This window comes from Tiliqua scincoides, chromosome 4, assembly GCF_035046505.1.
Source record: "Tiliqua scincoides isolate rTilSci1 chromosome 4, rTilSci1.hap2, whole genome shotgun sequence".
Lineage (NCBI taxonomy): Eukaryota > Metazoa > Chordata > Lepidosauria > Squamata > Scincidae > Tiliqua > Tiliqua scincoides.
This window is the reverse complement of record NC_089824.1, coordinates 201,386,067-201,405,161: the sequence shown is the minus strand read 5'-3', so window position 1 is coordinate 201,405,161 and position 19,095 is coordinate 201,386,067. Positions and strand designations below refer to the sequence as shown.

The 19,095-nt window shown below is 44.1% G+C and overlaps 1 protein-coding gene across 2 annotated transcripts in view; it reads right to left on the bottom strand.

Annotated features, from left to right (window-relative positions):
* The window catches only part of RIMS4 (regulating synaptic membrane exocytosis 4), a 97,425-nt gene extending 79,890 nt beyond the window's left edge, over positions 1-17,535 (bottom strand). For both annotated transcript variants that reach the window (XM_066625750.1, XM_066625751.1), the window contains exon 1: positions 17,439-17,535. In XM_066625750.1, the coding sequence (XP_066481847.1) occupies positions 17,439-17,535 (97 nt within the window). The remainder of the gene's footprint in view (positions 1-17,438) is intronic.
* Positions 17,536-19,095: the final 1,560 nt, after the last annotated feature.

Below are 19,095 nucleotides of genomic sequence, written 5' to 3'. Positions count from 1 at the left end.
TGTGGTGCTGAGACCAGGCTGCATACTACAGAGCAACTAACAGGAAGCAGGGCAGCTCGAAACACCTGCACTTTCAGCACAGCTACACAAAAAATAAGGCAATGTAAAATGTGTGGGGGGCATTGACAACCCAATCCTATCCACACTTTCCTGGGAGTAAGCCCCATTGACTTTAATGGGACTAACTTCTGAGTAGACATGTATAGGATTGGGCTGGGAGGCTGTTATTTTAATAGCATTCCCCCATATCTGCGGTTTCTGTATGGGGGGAAGGGGGCAGAATGCTTCTATATAGTCCCTCTGTATAGCATTCTTATTATCCATCAATGCCCATCCTCATGGCAAATATCTTCCTATAACACTTAGTCACAGGCAAGTTCCATTCAAAGGTCCCCTACAACATTAATTAGTGGCTTTGTCTTTGCAGCTTCTCTCACTTTCATTGTTTCCTGTTCAAAGCCGCAGCACAACAAATGAATTGCCCCTTAACTGCTGTACAATTAGTCAGTTCTTCCTTCCCATAGGAGAGCTTTAATTACCGATATCCTACTCATTATTTTTTACTTCATTTCTAGTGCTATTTTGCAATTAAAGAAAAAGAAAAACATAATGAGACAAAATCATCTGTTACAGCTGTCCTGCCCTGGAACAGGAATTGAGTAATTAAAGTGCTAATAAGAGAAAGTAAACCTGCTAAACTCACTAAACAGGAAACAAGAGAAGGTGGAAAAGCTTCAGAATTTCTTTTTTTCTTCCTAGCAACTTGTGAAAATGTTTTTGGTTGTCTTCTGTTGGTATTCCTCCTCTGATTTCATGTTTATAATATATTATTAATATTACCCTAAGAGATTTTTAATCTGGAGGGTTAAATTTTAGATTTTTAGTTCATAACAATAAAAATCTAAAATAAAAAGAATTTTTTTAAATTAAAGACACAGCACTCCTAAAACTTTTTAGATTGTAAGCTCTTTGGGAACAGAGACTCATTTAGCTAGGTAAACCGCTTTGTCAACTACTTTTTCTTGGAAAGCTGTATTCAAATATTCTTAATAATAGTTCCCATAGCACTGTGCCAGGCCACACTGGGCAGATTGGCACTGCAATTGTGGGTGGGTGGCTGGGGACACGACACACATTACCAATCGCCACTCCAAAAAGAAAAACTACAAAAACAACAACAAGAGGATAGCATGGATAATACAGGAAAGCAAACCCCATCATTTGGATTCTCCCCATTTAAAAAAAGGAATTGTGAGCAAATGCAATTTCAGAACAAACAATTCTGACGAGTCAATGTTCATAACATCTAATACTGGGGTAGCTGGACCCATGATCTGATCCAGAATAAGCCAGCTCCTTATCTCTTCAGAATAGTATAGCTGATTTATGTAACAATGCAGACAATAGATGTAATAGCCTTCTTGGGCAACATCTGTGCAAGGGATTTCAGGAGTTGTGCTGACCCAAAAATATCCATAAAAGCAAAGAGAAATGATGAGTAAACAAGTGGCATTTTCCATAATCTCCTCTGGAATTTCTCTATCCCAGTGGTTCACAAACATTTTAGCACCAGGACCTGCTTTTAAAAACTACACTCAATTTGGACCCACCTAGGTTTACCAGCCTTAAAAAAAAGTTTCACTTTACCAGCCATTCAAGCCTCTGTTTGCATACTTTTTACTTGGGGGGGGGGGGGGCTCTATATTCATTGGACTGGAACCATTCCAGGGACCTTGCGTTCCCCTACGACTTGCCTTTGATAAGAATCAAGGCGTGTTCATCTGCTCACAAGTAAATATGCATCAGTGGGTCAGTTTCACTTTTCATACAGCTCAATACACTGTCTTTGTCACCTTGAAGGGGGGATTTTTTTCTCAAGAGTTTTTGGGGGGCTGCATTCATTGGATGGGGACAATTCTGGTGGTGTTCCTTTCAGCCCTTCAAAATAGACTTGAGGCAGGGTCACCTACTCACGAGTAAACACACACGTACAGCTCAGTTTCACATTCCATAGAGCTCAAGACATTTTCATTGTGAGCTATCCATTTGTCAGTTTCATGACCGACAAAAAATCAGATCCAAACCCACAGTTTGGGAACTGCTGCCCTATCCCATTAAGTCTGTTGCTTCCACCACAGCTAGGAGATGATATGATATTCCACTGAATGGGGTTTTCACATTTTTCTTAAAAGGGTACAGAGATTTCCAAAATAGGGTCACTCATAAGGAAACCATTAGGTGTCAAATAGGACTGTGATAATCTGAAACGAAAGGGCAATCATAGTAATACTGAATCATCTTAGATGGCAGTCACATGTATAGCACATTACAGCAGTCTTGAAGTCACTAAAGCATGAAACTGCATGGCTAAATCCATTCGGCTCAAGTCTGGTCTCAGTTGGTGCACCAGCCAAAGCTGGGTGAACGCACTTCTAGCCACTGCTGACACTTGGTTCTCCAGAGAGAGCTGAGAGTCCAGGAGAATTTCCAAGCTGCACACCTATTCCTGCAGGAGTGAAACCCCATTCAGAGTGGGTACATAACTCAGTACTAGGTCTTCAGCCTCCTTCTGTAACTCACAGTAGTCTTTGGATTGTTTCAGACGTAATAATCCCCATTTCCAGATTTTTGAGATGGGAAACAGAGCCTGGGATATGTATAAACACAGCACAGAAGGTTAGATCAGAAGGAGGAATAGCAACTCTAAATCTTTATTTGCATTGTTTAGCAGGACATTCAGTCCCTAACATTTACTGGTTAGAACATGGCAAAAATCCTTACTGGCTGCATAGGCTTTTTCAATGGTCTAATTAAATGGTGTTACAGCTATTAGGATGACTATCTTTTGTATACTTGATTGCTTGCTAACAAGCAGTAATGATCAGTTATTGCTGCCAGAGCTGGCTTGAATGGCCTTTGATGGCTAAGGGTGAGAGGCACACACAGTAGCCCCTCCAAAAAGAAAATGTTCAAAGCATTGTGAACACATGTGCTCATGCGTATGTATATCTGTAGCATAGCAGTAAATTAAAGCCAGTTGCTTGAGACAGGCTAAAGTTGAGACTTTCTTTTCCAGGAGAAAGTAGTAGCAGTGAGCAATTTCCTCATAGGCAAGGAGGAGAAGGCAAGGAGGCTAAAATAGTCAGGATGTGCTTATCTTAGCTATTTTGCAAGTATGGAAGAGACCTAAAAAGAAATTACTCCCAGATCTCGCTCCTGGAATCAGTTTATCGTCATAAAAGTGTTAAATTAATTCTAGAGGACCCTTGGGAACAATTCGCTTTTTAGATTTAAGTACACTTGCCCAGAAAAATGAGATTTTAAAAAAATTCCATCCCGTTTGTGTAGGGTGCTGAGCCCTACATGGACAGGATCCGGTGGAGCTCCACCGGACCTGCCTCCTGCCTCCCCGGTCCCTCCCCCTGGCACGCCTCCCACCTGCCCTCTCTCCGCCCTCCCCATGCCTCCCCGGATCTCCTCCTCCCTGCCCCCCTCCCTGCCCCCACTTACTGTGCCCGCTGGGCTAGCACAGGCACTGGTTCGGCAGTAAGCCTCGCAGATGTGCTTTATGGCACACTTGCAACAGTGTGCTCCGGCATAAAGCCGGAGCGCCAAGCTCAGGATTGGGCTCTGAGAAAGGAGATGAGAATCTGAGAGAGGAGATGCGAGATAAGATTAAGAGAAAGTAAATAGCATCGTTTCCAAAACACAGGAGGGTATAACAGGCACAATCTAAAATGTGCTAGATGTAGGCACACATTTGCTACAGTCCAAGATCTTTTTCATGGCAGTGTGTACAGGTGGTAAGCAGTCAGTGACAACACAGGTGTGTCAATAAATGTGATCCATCCCCCCCCCCAACATGGCTGTTCAAATAATATTGGACAGATCTTCCAACAGTTTCATTGGTTACCAATTTCTTTCTGGATTCAATTCAAAGTGCTGGCTCACACATGTACAAAGCAGTAGCTATGATAGCTGCTGTTCACCTCTACAAGTCCACAGTAATTTTTGACTCCTGTATGAACCTCCAAATTGGCCCTGACTGTTCCTTAGGGGAACATTTCCTTATAAGGAAATTCCCCAACTCCAGAGCAAGCTGCTCACATACTTCAGAATCCTGCAATCTACATATGAAAGGCATACATACTGATCCACATACCTGACAGAGATCAGCACTAGAACAAAAAGGAAGTAGACCTCAAGGGTCCTCAATATAAAGGAGAAACCATTTATTGTGTTTTGAGTATTGCAACTCTTCATGGGGGATTGCTCTAATTTGATCCTTTTAAGAAGGGTTCAGAATCATCTTCTGCACCATCTTTCTCCTTAAAAGAACTGCACTGCTCTTAATGAAGACTTAACAATACTTAAATTTCATTGGGCAAGAAATTATCTCTACACTTTGAGGTCTCTTCCATTCTTATTCCTGTGTTTGGTGCCTTGCCTTCATCCCTTGGTGGACTGGCACTGGGCCACAATGACATTTGCAGCTGGTTTCATATCATGAGAAAAGCACTGGCATACCAGAGGGGGTCAAGGGGAGCAAATGTCCCAGGGCACCATGCCTCCAGGGGCACTGCCACCGGCCTCTTCAGCCCCTGCCTTCCTCGGCCTCCCCAGCCCTCAAAAGGCCTTTGGAGGGCCTTCTAGTTTTCTTCCAAAAACGAGAAGTGACATTTTAGGCCTTCTACAACCTTTGGAAGGTCCTCTGAGGGCTAGAGGAGGCAGTGCATGGCCTCCTTTGGCCCTCAGAATGCCCCAGACACAATGGTGGGAGCAGTAGCATTCTGCACTGCTGGCCCTGGGTGGCCCAGAGCCAGGATCACCAGTGGAATAAAGACCTCCCCAGGAGAAATGTGCCTCTTTTTCCTTAGAACACTTTCCACAGAGCATTTTTACAACTGGGAAGTCAAAGGAGCTCTGAAAATCAGCTGTCTGAATATGACTCCTTTGATACTCAACAGAGATACAGATGGATGTTAAGTGTCCAGTTTGCATATATGCCTGTTTTGTTTATGCAAAATGCTCTTAAGCTATGTGCCTGGACTCTCTTTTCTTGTTCATCTATAACTTTCACAGTCCCCTCTCTCTTATTCAGGTGATAAATAAGAACTTCCAATATACCAGGGGTGCCCAAACCCCAGCCCTGGGGCCACTTGCAGCCCTCGAGGCCTCTCAATGCAGCCCTCAGGGAGCCCTCAGTCACCAATGAGCCTCTCTGGAGATTTGTTGGAGCCCGCTCTGGCCCCATACAACTGATCTCAGCATGAGGGTGACTGTTTGATCTCTCATGTGAGCTGTGGGACGAGGGCTCCCTCCACTGCTTGCTGTTTCACGTCTGTGCTGCAGCAGTGGCAGTGAAGGAAAGGCTGGCCTTGCCTTGTGCTAGGTATTTTATAGATCTTGGGCTACTGCAAGACCTTCATTCATTCATATAAGTTCATCTTTAATGTATTCATTTATGTAAACCTATGTAAATTTATTCAAATTTTAAATGTAAATTAATTCTTTTTCCCCCGGCACCCAACACAGTGTCAGAGAGCTGATGTGGCCCTCCTGCCAAAGACTTTGGACACCCCTGCAATACACAAAGCATCAGCTATAATGTACCATGAAAGACTTACTTTCATAAATCACTGTTCCTGGTCAATTCCACTGAAATGAAAACTGATGATGTTGCAGCAACGGGTGATGGGCTGCAGCATCAAAAGTCTGCTAAACAGCTGTTCAGATAATTTAATGCTTCCGTTCAAATTGGTTAATGTATTTTTAAACTGCCCTGGGCAACACTTCAAAGCCAGAAATACCAACAAGAGGTCAAGACCGCAATGATTAGAATCAAAACTCTGATAATTAAAAGAGGTCAGATGGCAAACTCGGTTGAAACACACTGCTAATTTCCAGATTTTCTCATTTGAAACATGAGCAAAAGCTGAAGAAGGTGTTGTCACTCTCATCTGTGCTGTCCCATTTATGTGAAGAAATTGCTTAGAAAGTTAACTTAGACTGGAAGAGCTGAGGTTTAAGTTTTTATTTTGCCACAGTAATACATTTGCTATGTTCAGAGTGGCCAGACTTCCACCCCGATCCAGAAATGAGGCAAGGCTTTCACTGAAGACTTGGAGGTGGTGATTATAGCTCAGTAGCAGAGCATGTGCTTATGTGCAGAAGGTTCCAGGTTTAATCCCTGGCATCTCAAATTCAAAGGAGGTGTTGAAAAGACCCCTCTACCCTAGATGGTAGAGAGCCACTGCCAGGCAGAACATTGGAATAGATAAAATAGACTGACACTGTATAAAGTAGTGATAAGTAGACGTTTGCCTGTTATTTTTTTATTATGATTGTAGATTGCATTTAGTGGCATATGTTTTTTATGCTGTCACTGTCTGTGGTTAAAACCTTTTTTTGATTGACAAAACTGAATTGAAAGGAAAACATGCACATTTCTCATCTGAGACTTCAGAAGTCAGCAAAGGTAATTCATCGCTCAGAAGACCAGTACAAATAAATTATTCCTCAAAAACAACTGGTACAATTGAACAGCATCTCTTTTTTACAAAGCAGCTGCATGCATTCATTTTTTTAAAAAAGGTGTGGAAATCATAAAACAAGTGCTTATGATGTAGAAAAAATAGACAGACCAAAGGCTTTTCTTTAAAGTAAATGAGCTATAGTTTTAAGTTAATAAATATTGCACTGGAATTAATTTTACAGGAGTGGCAGGAGAACATTTGCTCCTGGACAGAAAGATATCCAGGGAAATGTTTATCTCGAATAAAATTACACGAAAAAGATCCACACAAAAATCTTTGGGGAGAAGTTCCATCCCAATCCCCTTCGTAGACAGATTACATGTCACATAAAACATTTCTTTTTGGTATGCATGTGTGAAAGTAAGGAATGTAGTTTTAAATATGCTTTTGTCAGTTTTTTAAAAACTGATTTGATGACTATGCAGGAAAATGAATTGACAATTGCATTTCAGCCTTCCTGTTTTGTGTCAACAGATGTGTTCCATTTGAAGCACACTCTTAATCTTCTGCCTACTTTTTTCCATAGAGTTAAGAAATTGCTTTTAAAAAAATGCTTCAACCTTTCATCTGTGTATTGAAGTGTCTCTTTGTTCCCTGTTAACAGGCATGGCTCCTTTACCCAGTTGCTTTTCATTTTCTATGACCTTGAGCAACTGTAGCTTAGCCATTCCCATCATCTTCCCTACTCTCTGGTCTCAAGAGGAAAGAAAGCCTTTGCAATTTCACTGGCCTGTTTTCCCCCTTTCAACCACCACCTGCATTTAGTAAGGAGGCATTGGTGAAATTGACATGTCTTTCCCCTGACCTTGTCAGTTTCACTGGGTATCAGAAAGGGGAGACATGCAGGGTAAGGAAATGGAGGGGAGGGGGTTGGCAGGAGATGTATAGAGAGAGGTTAAACATACCAAGCAAATATCACCACATTGTTATGATGCAATTGCATCAGTTTCTAGTCACTGAGCAGTTTAAAGGCCAACATCCCAGGTAGGCAAATGGGGGGAGCATCTTATTCCACACTAGCTGAAAGAGATATGGGAACATTTAAAGTGAGGAAAGTGTATGGTACTGTATATTAACTGAAGGGGGGGGGAAGAGTTTGGAGGGGAGAATTGTCAAGTGATCACTAAAGCATTTGGGGGGGGGGGAAAGATTTTAAGCACAGTTTTAATATTGTGCCACTTTTGATTTGCCTTATAAAATGTAACGATTGATGCACTTCAAAGGTTTACAGTGTAGATGCATGTCCAATATATCTCCTTTTCTGACCAGTGCCTGGGATGCAATTTGCACAACAAAAACAAAACTAAGTCAGAGACAGTACCACATCATGGATACTGCAAAATTAAAGGGGGCAGTGAGGTATCGGAAACACTTGAAATGTAGCCTAGAGAATATAAAAATAAATGAAATGCTCTCCTGTAACTGGTTGTAAGGATGTTATTTAGAGAAAGGGAAGCACTAGGAAAACACTGCTTCCGGCAAGGAAATGGGTTGCGTGCTGCTGGGAATCAGCAACACCTCTGTTCCAAGGAGGATTAGCTACAGCTCCTGATGTGTAAATGAACATATTACAAATGTTTATAGGATAGATTTGATTTTTCTCTGTAAACTGCTTTGTGAACTTTTAGTTGAACAGCAGTATATAAATACTGTTGATTGATTGATTGATTGATTGATTGATTGATTGATTGATTGATTGATTGATTGATTGATTGAAAGTTGGCAAGGACTCTCTAGGAAGTTGACAACTATCTGTCATATACTGGAACTGAAGGAATGCATATGAAAATGTTCAGTAAGAAGTCTTGATATTATATAATAACATAGCACATTAGTACAAAAAGAATTATTGAAAAGGTATCTTAATTCTCTGGTTTGTCCCTGGCCTGTAGTCTCAGAATACACAAATATGCCACACCACATTTCAGAAGAAATCTATGTGATATTCAGGGTTGACTCCCTCCCTGCTTCTTCATGCGCTGCACCAGGTAATGTTATTACTAATACATTTTTATCTCACCACTTTTCTAAAGAGCTCAGGGTAGTGTACATGAGGGCCCAATCCTATGAAGGGCAGTGCCGGCGGCCTGTGTATTATCTCATATCGCAAATACGCCATAAGGCCTGTTGTGGCAGCCAGGAGAGGTTCCGGTTGGTGGTCCTACAAGAGCCCATGGTAGTAAGTATACCACCAAGCAGTGGGAAGGTGTTCCCATGCAGGGGGAAGGGGCAAAACTGGGTGGGGGAAGGCAGCTCAGAGGGTAGCTCAGGTCCGGGAGGGGGCAGGGACAGCAGCAGAGGCTGCCACTGAATCCTATCCCCCCCTCCAGCACATGAAAGCTCTACAAGGCCCACTCGAATCTGCATCAGTGATTTCAATGGTGTGGATTTGAGTACACCCACAGGGCTACAGTTGGCTCGTTGACCCCACAGGATACAGCAGCAGTCGTTTTGGCTCTGCTCTACTGAGGCACCAGCAGCCACCATAAGACTGCGCTGCCCACCTCTTTATCCTCAGCACAACTCAGTGTGCTGCTATTCTCTTTGGGGAAGGGTCCATAAGTCAGTGGTAACACACATGTGTTGAACACAGAAGGTTGCAGGTAATCCTTAATATCTTCTGGGTTGGGAAGACCTCTCCCTGAAACCCTGGAAGGCTGCTGTCAATCAGTGAAGACAATATTGAACCAGATGCACTGATGAGCTGTCTCAGAATGGGCAGCTTCATATGTTTTTTCTGAGGTCAAGCCAACCGCAAGTTTTGTTACTCAGCAGGATTTGAACATATGTTTTAGGTCCAACACTCTAACCACTAAACCACACTGGCAACAGTGAGCTATTTTAGACCAGGTAGATGATTACTCTTCATGGTATGGATAAGTTAGGATGCGCTTATGCTGTCATAGCTGACACTTTTTTTCTTATTCAGGGATGGGTAGGAAAAACGCATTCATTTAATTGGAGCCCCAAAATCTCTGAATGGATTCTTCCTTAACAGACTTGTAAAAACAATATCTCCCTACGAATTCTGGGCAACTTTGGTCTGTACATCACAGCATTTCAATAATGGGCAATGGAAAAGGCCATAATCCTTCCAAAGCAGCTGCCTAACCTTCAGGGTTGTTTGCTATGTTTTTCATTGCAAAATGCACTCCCACCCACACTGCATCACATCACCCCCTTGCTATGTGCACAAATGAAAAATGCTTCCTTTAAAACAGTGGTTCCCTATGTTTTTTCACTTGTGAACCTCTTAGCAGCCCATTGTCATAAATTGTGCCCCCATATTAGCAAAATGTTTGTAATTAATATAGTTGCTGTTTCAAATTCATGTTTTCAACTACAGATCCATATCTGATAATATACAAATTGCTGACCAGAACTAGCAGCTGCTGGGGCTTTCACAGTCAGTCAGTTGTCTTCCTTCCTGTCTTGCCAGCCCCACAAGATATTCTAATACATACCTGCCTTTTTAAATATTAAATTTAACATTAATATTAATTAAACAATATCTGTCATTCCATCTTATGCAAAAGAAAATGAAGAGGCTACTGGACTTGGCTAAAAAGAAGTTCTCCCCATTGCTCCCTTCTAGCCAGGATCCTACTCTCATAAAGAAAGGAAGTCATTGGCAACCATTTTTTAAGATACTTGGTCCCAGTTATTTTGACTATGGCATTTTTACTGCCTGGTTCCATGTATTTGCAGGCTGCACTCTTTTTTTAAATGGCTGGATGGTATGCATTCCAGAATAGTTGAGTTGGACTCCTTGGCCTTGAAAAAGAGCTCTTATTTGGCTGAGCATCTATCCTTCAGCTTACTTCCTTGTTATTGTTAATCCTGCACCGCTGACGATAGCTGGGCATCTTCAAGGAGATATGAGAAGGTCTCGCCAAGATTTACACTGTGGACTGACAGAGACAGAACTTATGAGATGGATTTTTGAGGATTACTCAGCAGTGAAATCGCTTTTTTCACTAGAAAAAAAGTCATTTTGTACCACAGAGCTTTGAAAAAATGAGTTACCTGTCTGTAAAAAAAAATCATCTCTTTTAAGATCATTTTTTTTAACCAAATTATCCATTATGCATATTTACTTGGGAATAAGCCTCCCCCTGAACCCAATGGAATGGACTTCAGAGCAAAGGGGCACAGGATTGGACAGGAAAGGAACCATAATGGAGGTGACAACTTCAGGGTCTGACTCATCAGGAATATTTCAGACCTTAACCAAGAATTTTTTGTTTTCATTAAAGAAAAAAAAAAGAGTATTAAGGATTTGGAGATCAGGAAATATCCAATTAACTTCGAGATCAGGAAAACATACAAATAGTACTCAACTGCTCAATAAGGAATAAACTGCTGCTAATCTTCACACTGCAAAGACATTAGGATGACCAGTGAACACCTAAACACTTTAAAAATTACAATTATTTAATAAATTAACTTTAATTCAACGTATACATTTTTGAGCTGTTACATTCAGTGGCATGGCCAAGTTGGGCCCAGGGGTACATTGCCCACCCCCAGCAAAGCGGCAGTTTTCTGCCACCTCCACTGAGAGGGTGACAGCAGTTACCAGAGGTACATGGCAAACAAGCAAAATAGGCCCTTCTGCCCGCCCTCACCGCTGTACAGCTCCAAATGGAGTCATATTCAGGGCCAGAGCCATGCACGCTGAGAGGAGGGGGCAATAGCACAGGTGTGGGGTATGACGTGATGGCACAGGGGCATCATCCTGCCCCAGGTTACCTGCCCCCCCAGCTATGCTACTAGTCACATTAACCTACAGTGCTAACCACAGAAGTCCACAGGCCTATAGTTACAAGCCTAAAAGCAGTTCAGGCTACTAATATGTTGTCTACATTGTTTGCTAGCCTCAACTTGATTGGAAGGAAGGGGCTGTGTTCATTGTATTCTGCGACTCTGTATGTCATTTCCTGTGCTCTCACAAATTATTTGTCTGCTTCCTTCAAAACAACACTGGAATAGCCATGAATGAGAAAATGGAAGACCAAGTAAACACCCTTAACAAGCCAAAGTACTGATGTTTCCACTGTTATTGGTGTCCCAGCTCTCTTCTCACAGCTCAGGGCCACTTGATTCTGCCACAAGTGACGGGTAATATCAATCTCTCAGATGCAGCATTCATATTCAGAATATTCTTAGATGTACTTTGGGGTTTGATGACACAAGTCGCCATTTGATAATTCAGATTTTTTTTAACTAGATCATTAGCATTCTTAAAATGTGAATCTAATTTTTTGATGTCACAACATGGAGACACACAAACGTTTTTCTTTGCCAGACCATAATTATTGGACAAAGGAAGCCATTTAGAATTCTGTGCTTTTATGAACAGGCAAAGTTCGCATCCACCCATTCATTTTGTGGGATATTTTTCCCTGGCATAAATGGCCAATAGAAGAGATAGCATTTGCTCATGCAAATCTTGAACAACTGAAGTGGAAAAGCCTATTATTTCTAATCAGGACAAAAAGCAAGGCCACTGTGTCCAGATATCTGAATACGGAGTATGTGCATGCATGTTTGCAATCTTTCTCAGCCAAGAGAATTTGGGGGCATGCATACAATTTGCCCCAAAGAGCTTGTAAATGCAACAAATTTAAAATGATGTTTTCTGAAAGCACAGTATTCATTCTAATCTGGTGCGGTCCTAACTACACAACATGCAATGCTATCACCTTCTTCGGTTGGGACAGGTATGCTAGGGATACCTCACCCACCACCACTAAGGAAAACTTCAAGTGATCAGTCCTTTCCCTATGAAGAGCATTCACCACTGCCTTGCTGCTGCCCGGATCAGTCACTTCTGTTGGATGAGCTTCACCTGCCCAGACCTTTCCTATTTGCTTGAACTCATGTGGGGTAGAGATGGACAATTGGTTTGATGAGTATTAAGCAATTTCGCATGTTCCTTTGCAGAGCTCCCACATTGTATTTGCTGCTCCTACCCAGCCAAAGCAAAATGTTATTGACTGAAAATGACCGCAGGTTGTCAATTTCACTCTGCCATTGTCCTAATAATGGTATAAGGTGCTGAAAGAAGGTTTCCCATAGTGCTTATTTTGAGTAAAGTTGAGAAGCTCCTCCCACCACACACTTCCGCAGCCCCTCTAACAGTCTCATTTCTTATTTTTGCATGTCTTCTCCACAACAGAAAAGTGGTCCAACCTAACAATAGTTGCCCTGATTTGGGGGGACGGACGGACAGACACATCACAGTTCAAGAAATGTAAAGAGATGGTAAGGAAATGCCTAGTTACTTTAACTGAATGTAAGTCTCCAGGACCCCAGAGTACTAAGAGGGTTTGCAGATGTGGACTCAAAGTCACTGTCTGCAATCTCTCCTAGAGAATGAATGAGAACCAGGGAACTGCAGACTGGACAGCTTGCAATAATACCTGAAAAGATCCTGGAACAGATTATTAAATGAAACTCCTAGAAAAGAGTGTGGTGGTTTCTGGGATCCAGTGTGGGTTTATCCAGAACAAATTGTGCTACACTAACCTTGTCTTTTTTTATGCTAGTCTTGGAGATCATGGAAGTGCCATGGACATAGTATTCCTTGATTTCAGCAAAGCATTTGACTGTTAGTTTCCCCTAATATCCTTGTTGGTAAGATGAGGGCTTGATGATACTTCTGTTCAATGTATTCAAAACTGGTTGAACCACCATTTCCAAAGAGTGCTAATAAATGGCTGTTCATTCACCTGGAGAGAGGTACCCGCTCCCCTTGCTACCCTCCCCCTCCCCCATTACACCCCCTCCCCACCCCTCTACTGCCCAGCACAGGAGGTATCCACTGCTGTTGCTACCCTCCCCTTCCCCTTCCCCCATTACACCCCCTCCCCACCCCTCTACTTCCCAGCACAGGCTTTACTTGCTCTGGTGCATGGTGTTTCCTTACACTGGTACCAGACTCCCCACGAATGGCTCCCCATTCACCTAGCACCATGAATTCGTACATTGATGCAAAGTGCTTTATGACACTTTTCTGACAGTCTGCCCCAGAGGAGGGGCATGCTCCACCAGGACTGGACAAGCATTGGATTGTGTTGTAAGATAGCGAGGGATCCAGAAACCAAGTCTTACGAGGAACAGTTAAAAGAGCTTGGTGTGTTTTGCATGAAGAAGTGAAAACTGAGAGGAGACATGACAGCTGTCTCCATGTATCTGAAGGGGATACACAGAAGAAGAGGACTTGTTCTCTGTGACCAGGGCAGGCAGGACTAAGACAGTGGGTTGAAACTACAAAAAGTAGATTTAAGCTTGACATACAAGAGCTGTCTGGCCCTGGAACAGTCTGCCTCATGTAGTTGTGGGCTCCCCATCACGCATGTTTTCAAGCAGAGGTGAGACAGCCACCTGGTCGGTTATGCTGCGGCAGTTGCCTATACCATGCAGAGAGTTGAACTAGATTACTTCCAAAGTCCCTTCCAACTCTACAATTCTAGGACTGTATAACCAAAGAGAGGGACTGAGAGGGAGAGTTGAAACTGACAGACTATTTGTTCATTTCAACTCACTTGCCTTGAAAGGAAGACTAGTTTCTGAAATAGATCAGGCTTAGAGATAGTAACTTGCAGTCACAAAACAAGCTTCATGGCTGAGCTATGATTTGAACCCAGGTCTCCCAGTTCCAAGTTCAAAATGTTATCCACCATATCACATTAGCTCTTTCAGATTAGTTGTACTAGCTCACTATAACTATTATTTTGTCTTTTTTAAAAAATTGTATTCTGCTTTTCTCCCCACAGGATGTAAGGCAGTTTACAATAACAAAATTGAAGAACAATCATAAAAATAAAACACCAATTGTACAAACACATGCCCCAAACTATTTACTTCTGATCTGTGTTGACATTCAGGATTTAATAAACTAGTCTAGCAACATGTATTTTATGTAACGGCACATATTTTGTGGAGCAAATCCTAATTTAGGTTTTCTGACCCAGAGTAAAGATGTTCATCTTTTGGGCTAGAAATTTTGCTATTAGCATTTGTGAGTTATTGAATTTAGAAATTCAGACAAGAATCAAGGCATATCTACACACTTTTTTTCCAAACAAGTCATACATTGTTTTTTTCCAAATAGGAAAATATATTTTTTTTCTCCAAACAGGAAAGCATACTTACTGCAAGCTGCTTGTGCAATCCACACATCATCTCACGTGTTCCGTGTTGATTAATGAACCATGTCCAGATTTTAACATACACTAACCTTTGTGTGATGCCCTTATGCATGTTTGTTCTTGCAGATAATTCATGATGTCCCTTATCTGGTACATTACTCAACTGCTCCTTTGTCTCTGCTGGAGTCTTTTAAATTTTTTTTAATTCTAACAAATAAGAATTATTTTCTAATTCTAGTCTAATGCTCTTTTAAACTAAATTTGTACATGTCTACCCATCTAATATGCACTGATTCCACCACCACCCCACCAGTGCACAGCTCATGCTGCCCATATACTTTCAGGTGGGTTGCTTCTTTGTCTGACATTGCACAGTCTCGGACTGCAATCCTAACCACACTTACCTGAGAATAAGCCCCATTGACTACAATGGGATTTACTTCTAGATAGATACAGACACTGTTCAATCCAAGTCTCCTCCCATAGAGGAAAGTTAATAGCATGTGGGCTATAACTGTTGTCATAAGACAGCTACAGACAAAACTGTAATAAAAGAGATCTGAAGCAATGTAATAAAGAGAAACTCTTGTACACAACTACACACATATCTTAATGAAGTGGTGTTGTTTCCTCCCCCCCCCCATTCTGTCAACAATTGGCCAGTGAAACTTTGCACAAGGCTGTGGCACAAGGGGTAAGTGACATAGTTCCTGCTGCTGGAAGAAAAGCCAGCCCCAAGGTGAGGGACTATACTGCCTTTTCTCTGGCACTTTCTCAGGCTTCCTCCTCTGGAATGGGGAATGGCCTCACCCAATGATCCAGGTGGTAGTGGAGGGAAGTACAGTCTGATCAGTTTAGGCCAAGGGTCATTTCAGAAAGTATGCAGATCAATGTCACCAAAAATACACTACACAGGCAGCTGCAGTTAGCCAATCCTGGCTCCTGACAAGTGTATCGGGAGGAGACGTGTTCACAATTTTAAATGTGATGGATTAATAACATTCCACAGCAAAAAGACCCCCTCTTTCAAAGTCAAGTAGTTTCAGTATTCACTCATCCATTTCAATTAAGCAATAAAAGCATCTTTCTCCCAGGCTTTTTTGAATGTTATTTCAAACCAAACAACCCATATGAATTTATGCTCACTAAACATGACACCTAGCTTGCAAACAGAAATACCCTAACAATATTTGAATTTCTCTACCTTCACAGAACAAACTGATTCTAAGTAACTACAGTAAGAATTTTTATTCTGAGATCAGTAGGGCTTGTTGTGTGAGTAGCCAAAGCAATGTATTTTTATCACTTTGTTTTTGTGAGGTCATTGCTGGTGTTCACAATGCTTGGACAGAACGTACAGTCAGAGAGAACTCTTTTTTCATATTTAAAGTCTTCCTTTTCATCACGTTATCCAGAAGGCTGAGGAGCTTAATAGAAGGATTAAGACTTGTACCCTGTTTTTGTAAATACATTGACTTTAGCATAAACCAAAAGGCAGGGACTTCATTTGATTATGTGTAAGAATGACCTTTTAATCTCGGCACAATAATTCAGGATCCTGACCCAGGATGCCCCTCTCTGCTCGCTTTCTCTCACACGCATGCATACATACATGTGTGTGTGTGTGTGTGTGTGTGTGTGTGTGTGTGTGTGTGTGTGTGGTGGGCAGCAGATGGCAGATTGCTACGGGGAGTCAGGTGGTTCAAATGGGGTGTCATCAGCCCCTCATACTGAGTCAGGCTGAGTCAGTGCATCTATGACCACATTGTCCTGATGAACGCCAAGCACAGCTCCCAAATCGGGTCCCTCCAATCCTTCTTACCCCAATATCTTGACAGCAGCTACTAGCTGCACTGGCATTCCTACCTCCAGAAACACCGTTTGGGATGTAGTGGAAGAGATTAAAGCCAGAGAGAGAAAGAGAGAGAGAGCGCGCTTCTTCCCCACCCAACTTTACACCCATTTCGGTTGCCCCTTGCCCACTGTTTCCATTCAAAACCCCAGACCCATTCACTCATCAGCCTGCGCAATCACCAACGGCCTTGTTCCATTCATTCATCTCTACCTATTAGAACGTCACGGCATATTGTTCCTTTTGAGATCGCTGGGCTCCCACCCTCCCTTCTCCCTGTCGCCTGCCCCCAAAACGCCCTTGGCAGGCGCAAGGTTAACCGACTGTTTGCCCACCATCCCCACTTCTTCAGTATCACGCGTGTCTTTCGCGTTAACGGAGGGCAGAAGGGCCACCAAAGTGCCCCTCCGCCACCAGCCACCTCCAAAACCTTTCCCCCTCTCTTTTGTTCCATTCGGGAGCAAATGCACAGCTGGAGATGGGTGGGAGGCTGAAGTGTAGAGAAGGGGGGAGACCACAGAGAAGGACTCCTGGGGCTTGCAACATGTTTGACAATGAAGAGATGCTCGGCAGTGGCGAAGGGTGGTGTGGGAGCCTTTCCCCTCCCATTTCCAGCTCCCAACATCTGTCCAAACACCTGTCTTCCAAGCCCTGAATTGCTGCCATTCAATTCTGTCCTTATCTTCACCTGGGGGTGAGATGGCAGGTGAGAGGGAGGGACAAGGTGATCTTGTGCAACACATGCTGGAGAGACTATTGGTGACAGCGCTTGCCAACAAATTAGGGGTGCGGTGGGGTGCAGCCCCCCAACTATTCCACCACTCCCGCGATTAACCCTTCTGCTGCCGCCACCACGCCTCACTGTGCATCGCCCGCTCCCCGCACCAGCCTTACCCGTGTCTTCTTCATCGAAGCTGTTCATGCAGGGGAAGTAAATGGCCAGAGCCTCGAAGGAAGCCGACAGGCTGAGGCGGCTCTGCGAACGCTCCATGAAGAGCCCGGAGCCCGGGGCGCCGCCGGGGGCTTCGGCCGCCGCCGGGGGCTTGGCCAGCTTCGACGCCCCATTCTTCACTCGGAGCACAGCCCGCGGCGTCTTGGCTGCTGTGGGGGGCCTCGGGGAGGCAAGATGTGGGGAGCGGGTGGAAGGATGGGGGGCAGAGAGAGAGAGCGGCCCTCTTGGTGAGCCGGGGATGCTGAGGAGGGAAGAGGCTGGTACCCGGGAAACTAGCAGGCGCGGGACCAAAAGGATGCTGGTACCCAAGAGAGGAAGGATGCCGAGACCCGGGAGCGGCTTCTTCCCGCTGCTGCCCCGAGGGAAGGATGCTGCTGCTGCTGCAGATGCACAGGTGTGCGGAGGAAGGAGGGATCCACCTGCCGCGTGTCCCCGCGCCCCGCTGCAGCTGCCAGACGCGCGTCCCCCGCCGCCAGGCTGCGCTTCTAGCTCACCGGCCCGTCTTCATTCAGAGCCGCGGCGCGGGCGGGGGCTGCCGCCGTGAAGTCATCCTGGGGAGGCGGCGCGCCCAATCAGAGCCGCCCGGCGGAGGGGAGACGCGCGCCTTAAAGGCACCGGCCTGCAGCCGGGGCCGGAGTCACTACCCAGCCGCGGGGTGCGATGCGCCCCCCGCCCCACATCCTCAGTGCCCCACTCCTCGACTTCGGCTCCGGACTGCATATCACTCAGGTGTCCTGCCCAGGCCCGCTGCCTGGAGATGAGAGGGCCTCTGAGGACGTGCAGAGGGTGCCAAGGAGTGCCACAAGGTCCCCATCAGCGCGCGTGACTCTTTCCCAGGTCTAAGAGGACAGGGCCTTCCTCCAAGACTACACCAGTGAAAAGAGCGCATCGCCCACGCCCATTAAGCCGTTTCTGCCCAACGTTGCATATACGCAACAGGGACCAACTGTGGGCTAAAACGAAACTTGAGAAAATACATAGTGTAAAAATGCAGAGAGAGAGATTCTCTCTGTGTGTGTATACAGTTTATATAAAAACATCTTAATAACAGCCCAATCCTATGCATGTCTACTCAGAAGTAAGTCCCATTACAGTCAATGGGGCTTACTCTCAGGAAAGTGTGCATAGGATTGGGCTGTTAATCAGTTACTGAAGGTGCCCCGAAAGAGGAAGGCTCATTCCTCATTTCACATTCCAAAATTACAGTGGGGAAGGCCCTGCTTGTGGAGGCTGATTCAGTGCCTCCTTACCTAATGGACCCTGAAGCAGGGTCTCACAGGTGGATCTTAATTGTTGAGGCGCTTTGTACTGAAGGGGAGAACCCCTGACATAATGAAGGCTCTGTCCATTTAGAGCAGGGGTGTCCAAAGTTTTTGCAGGAGGGCCACATCATCTCTCTGACACTGTGTCAAGGGGCCAGGGGGGAAAAAATTAATTTACATTAAAAAATTTGAATAAATTTACATAGATTTACATAAATGAATATATTAAAGGTGAACTTATATGATTGAATGAAGGTCCTGCAATAGCTCAAGGCCTTTAAAAGGCCTTGCACCAAGCCAGGCTGGCCTTTCCTTTGCTGCCGCTACTGCATCACAG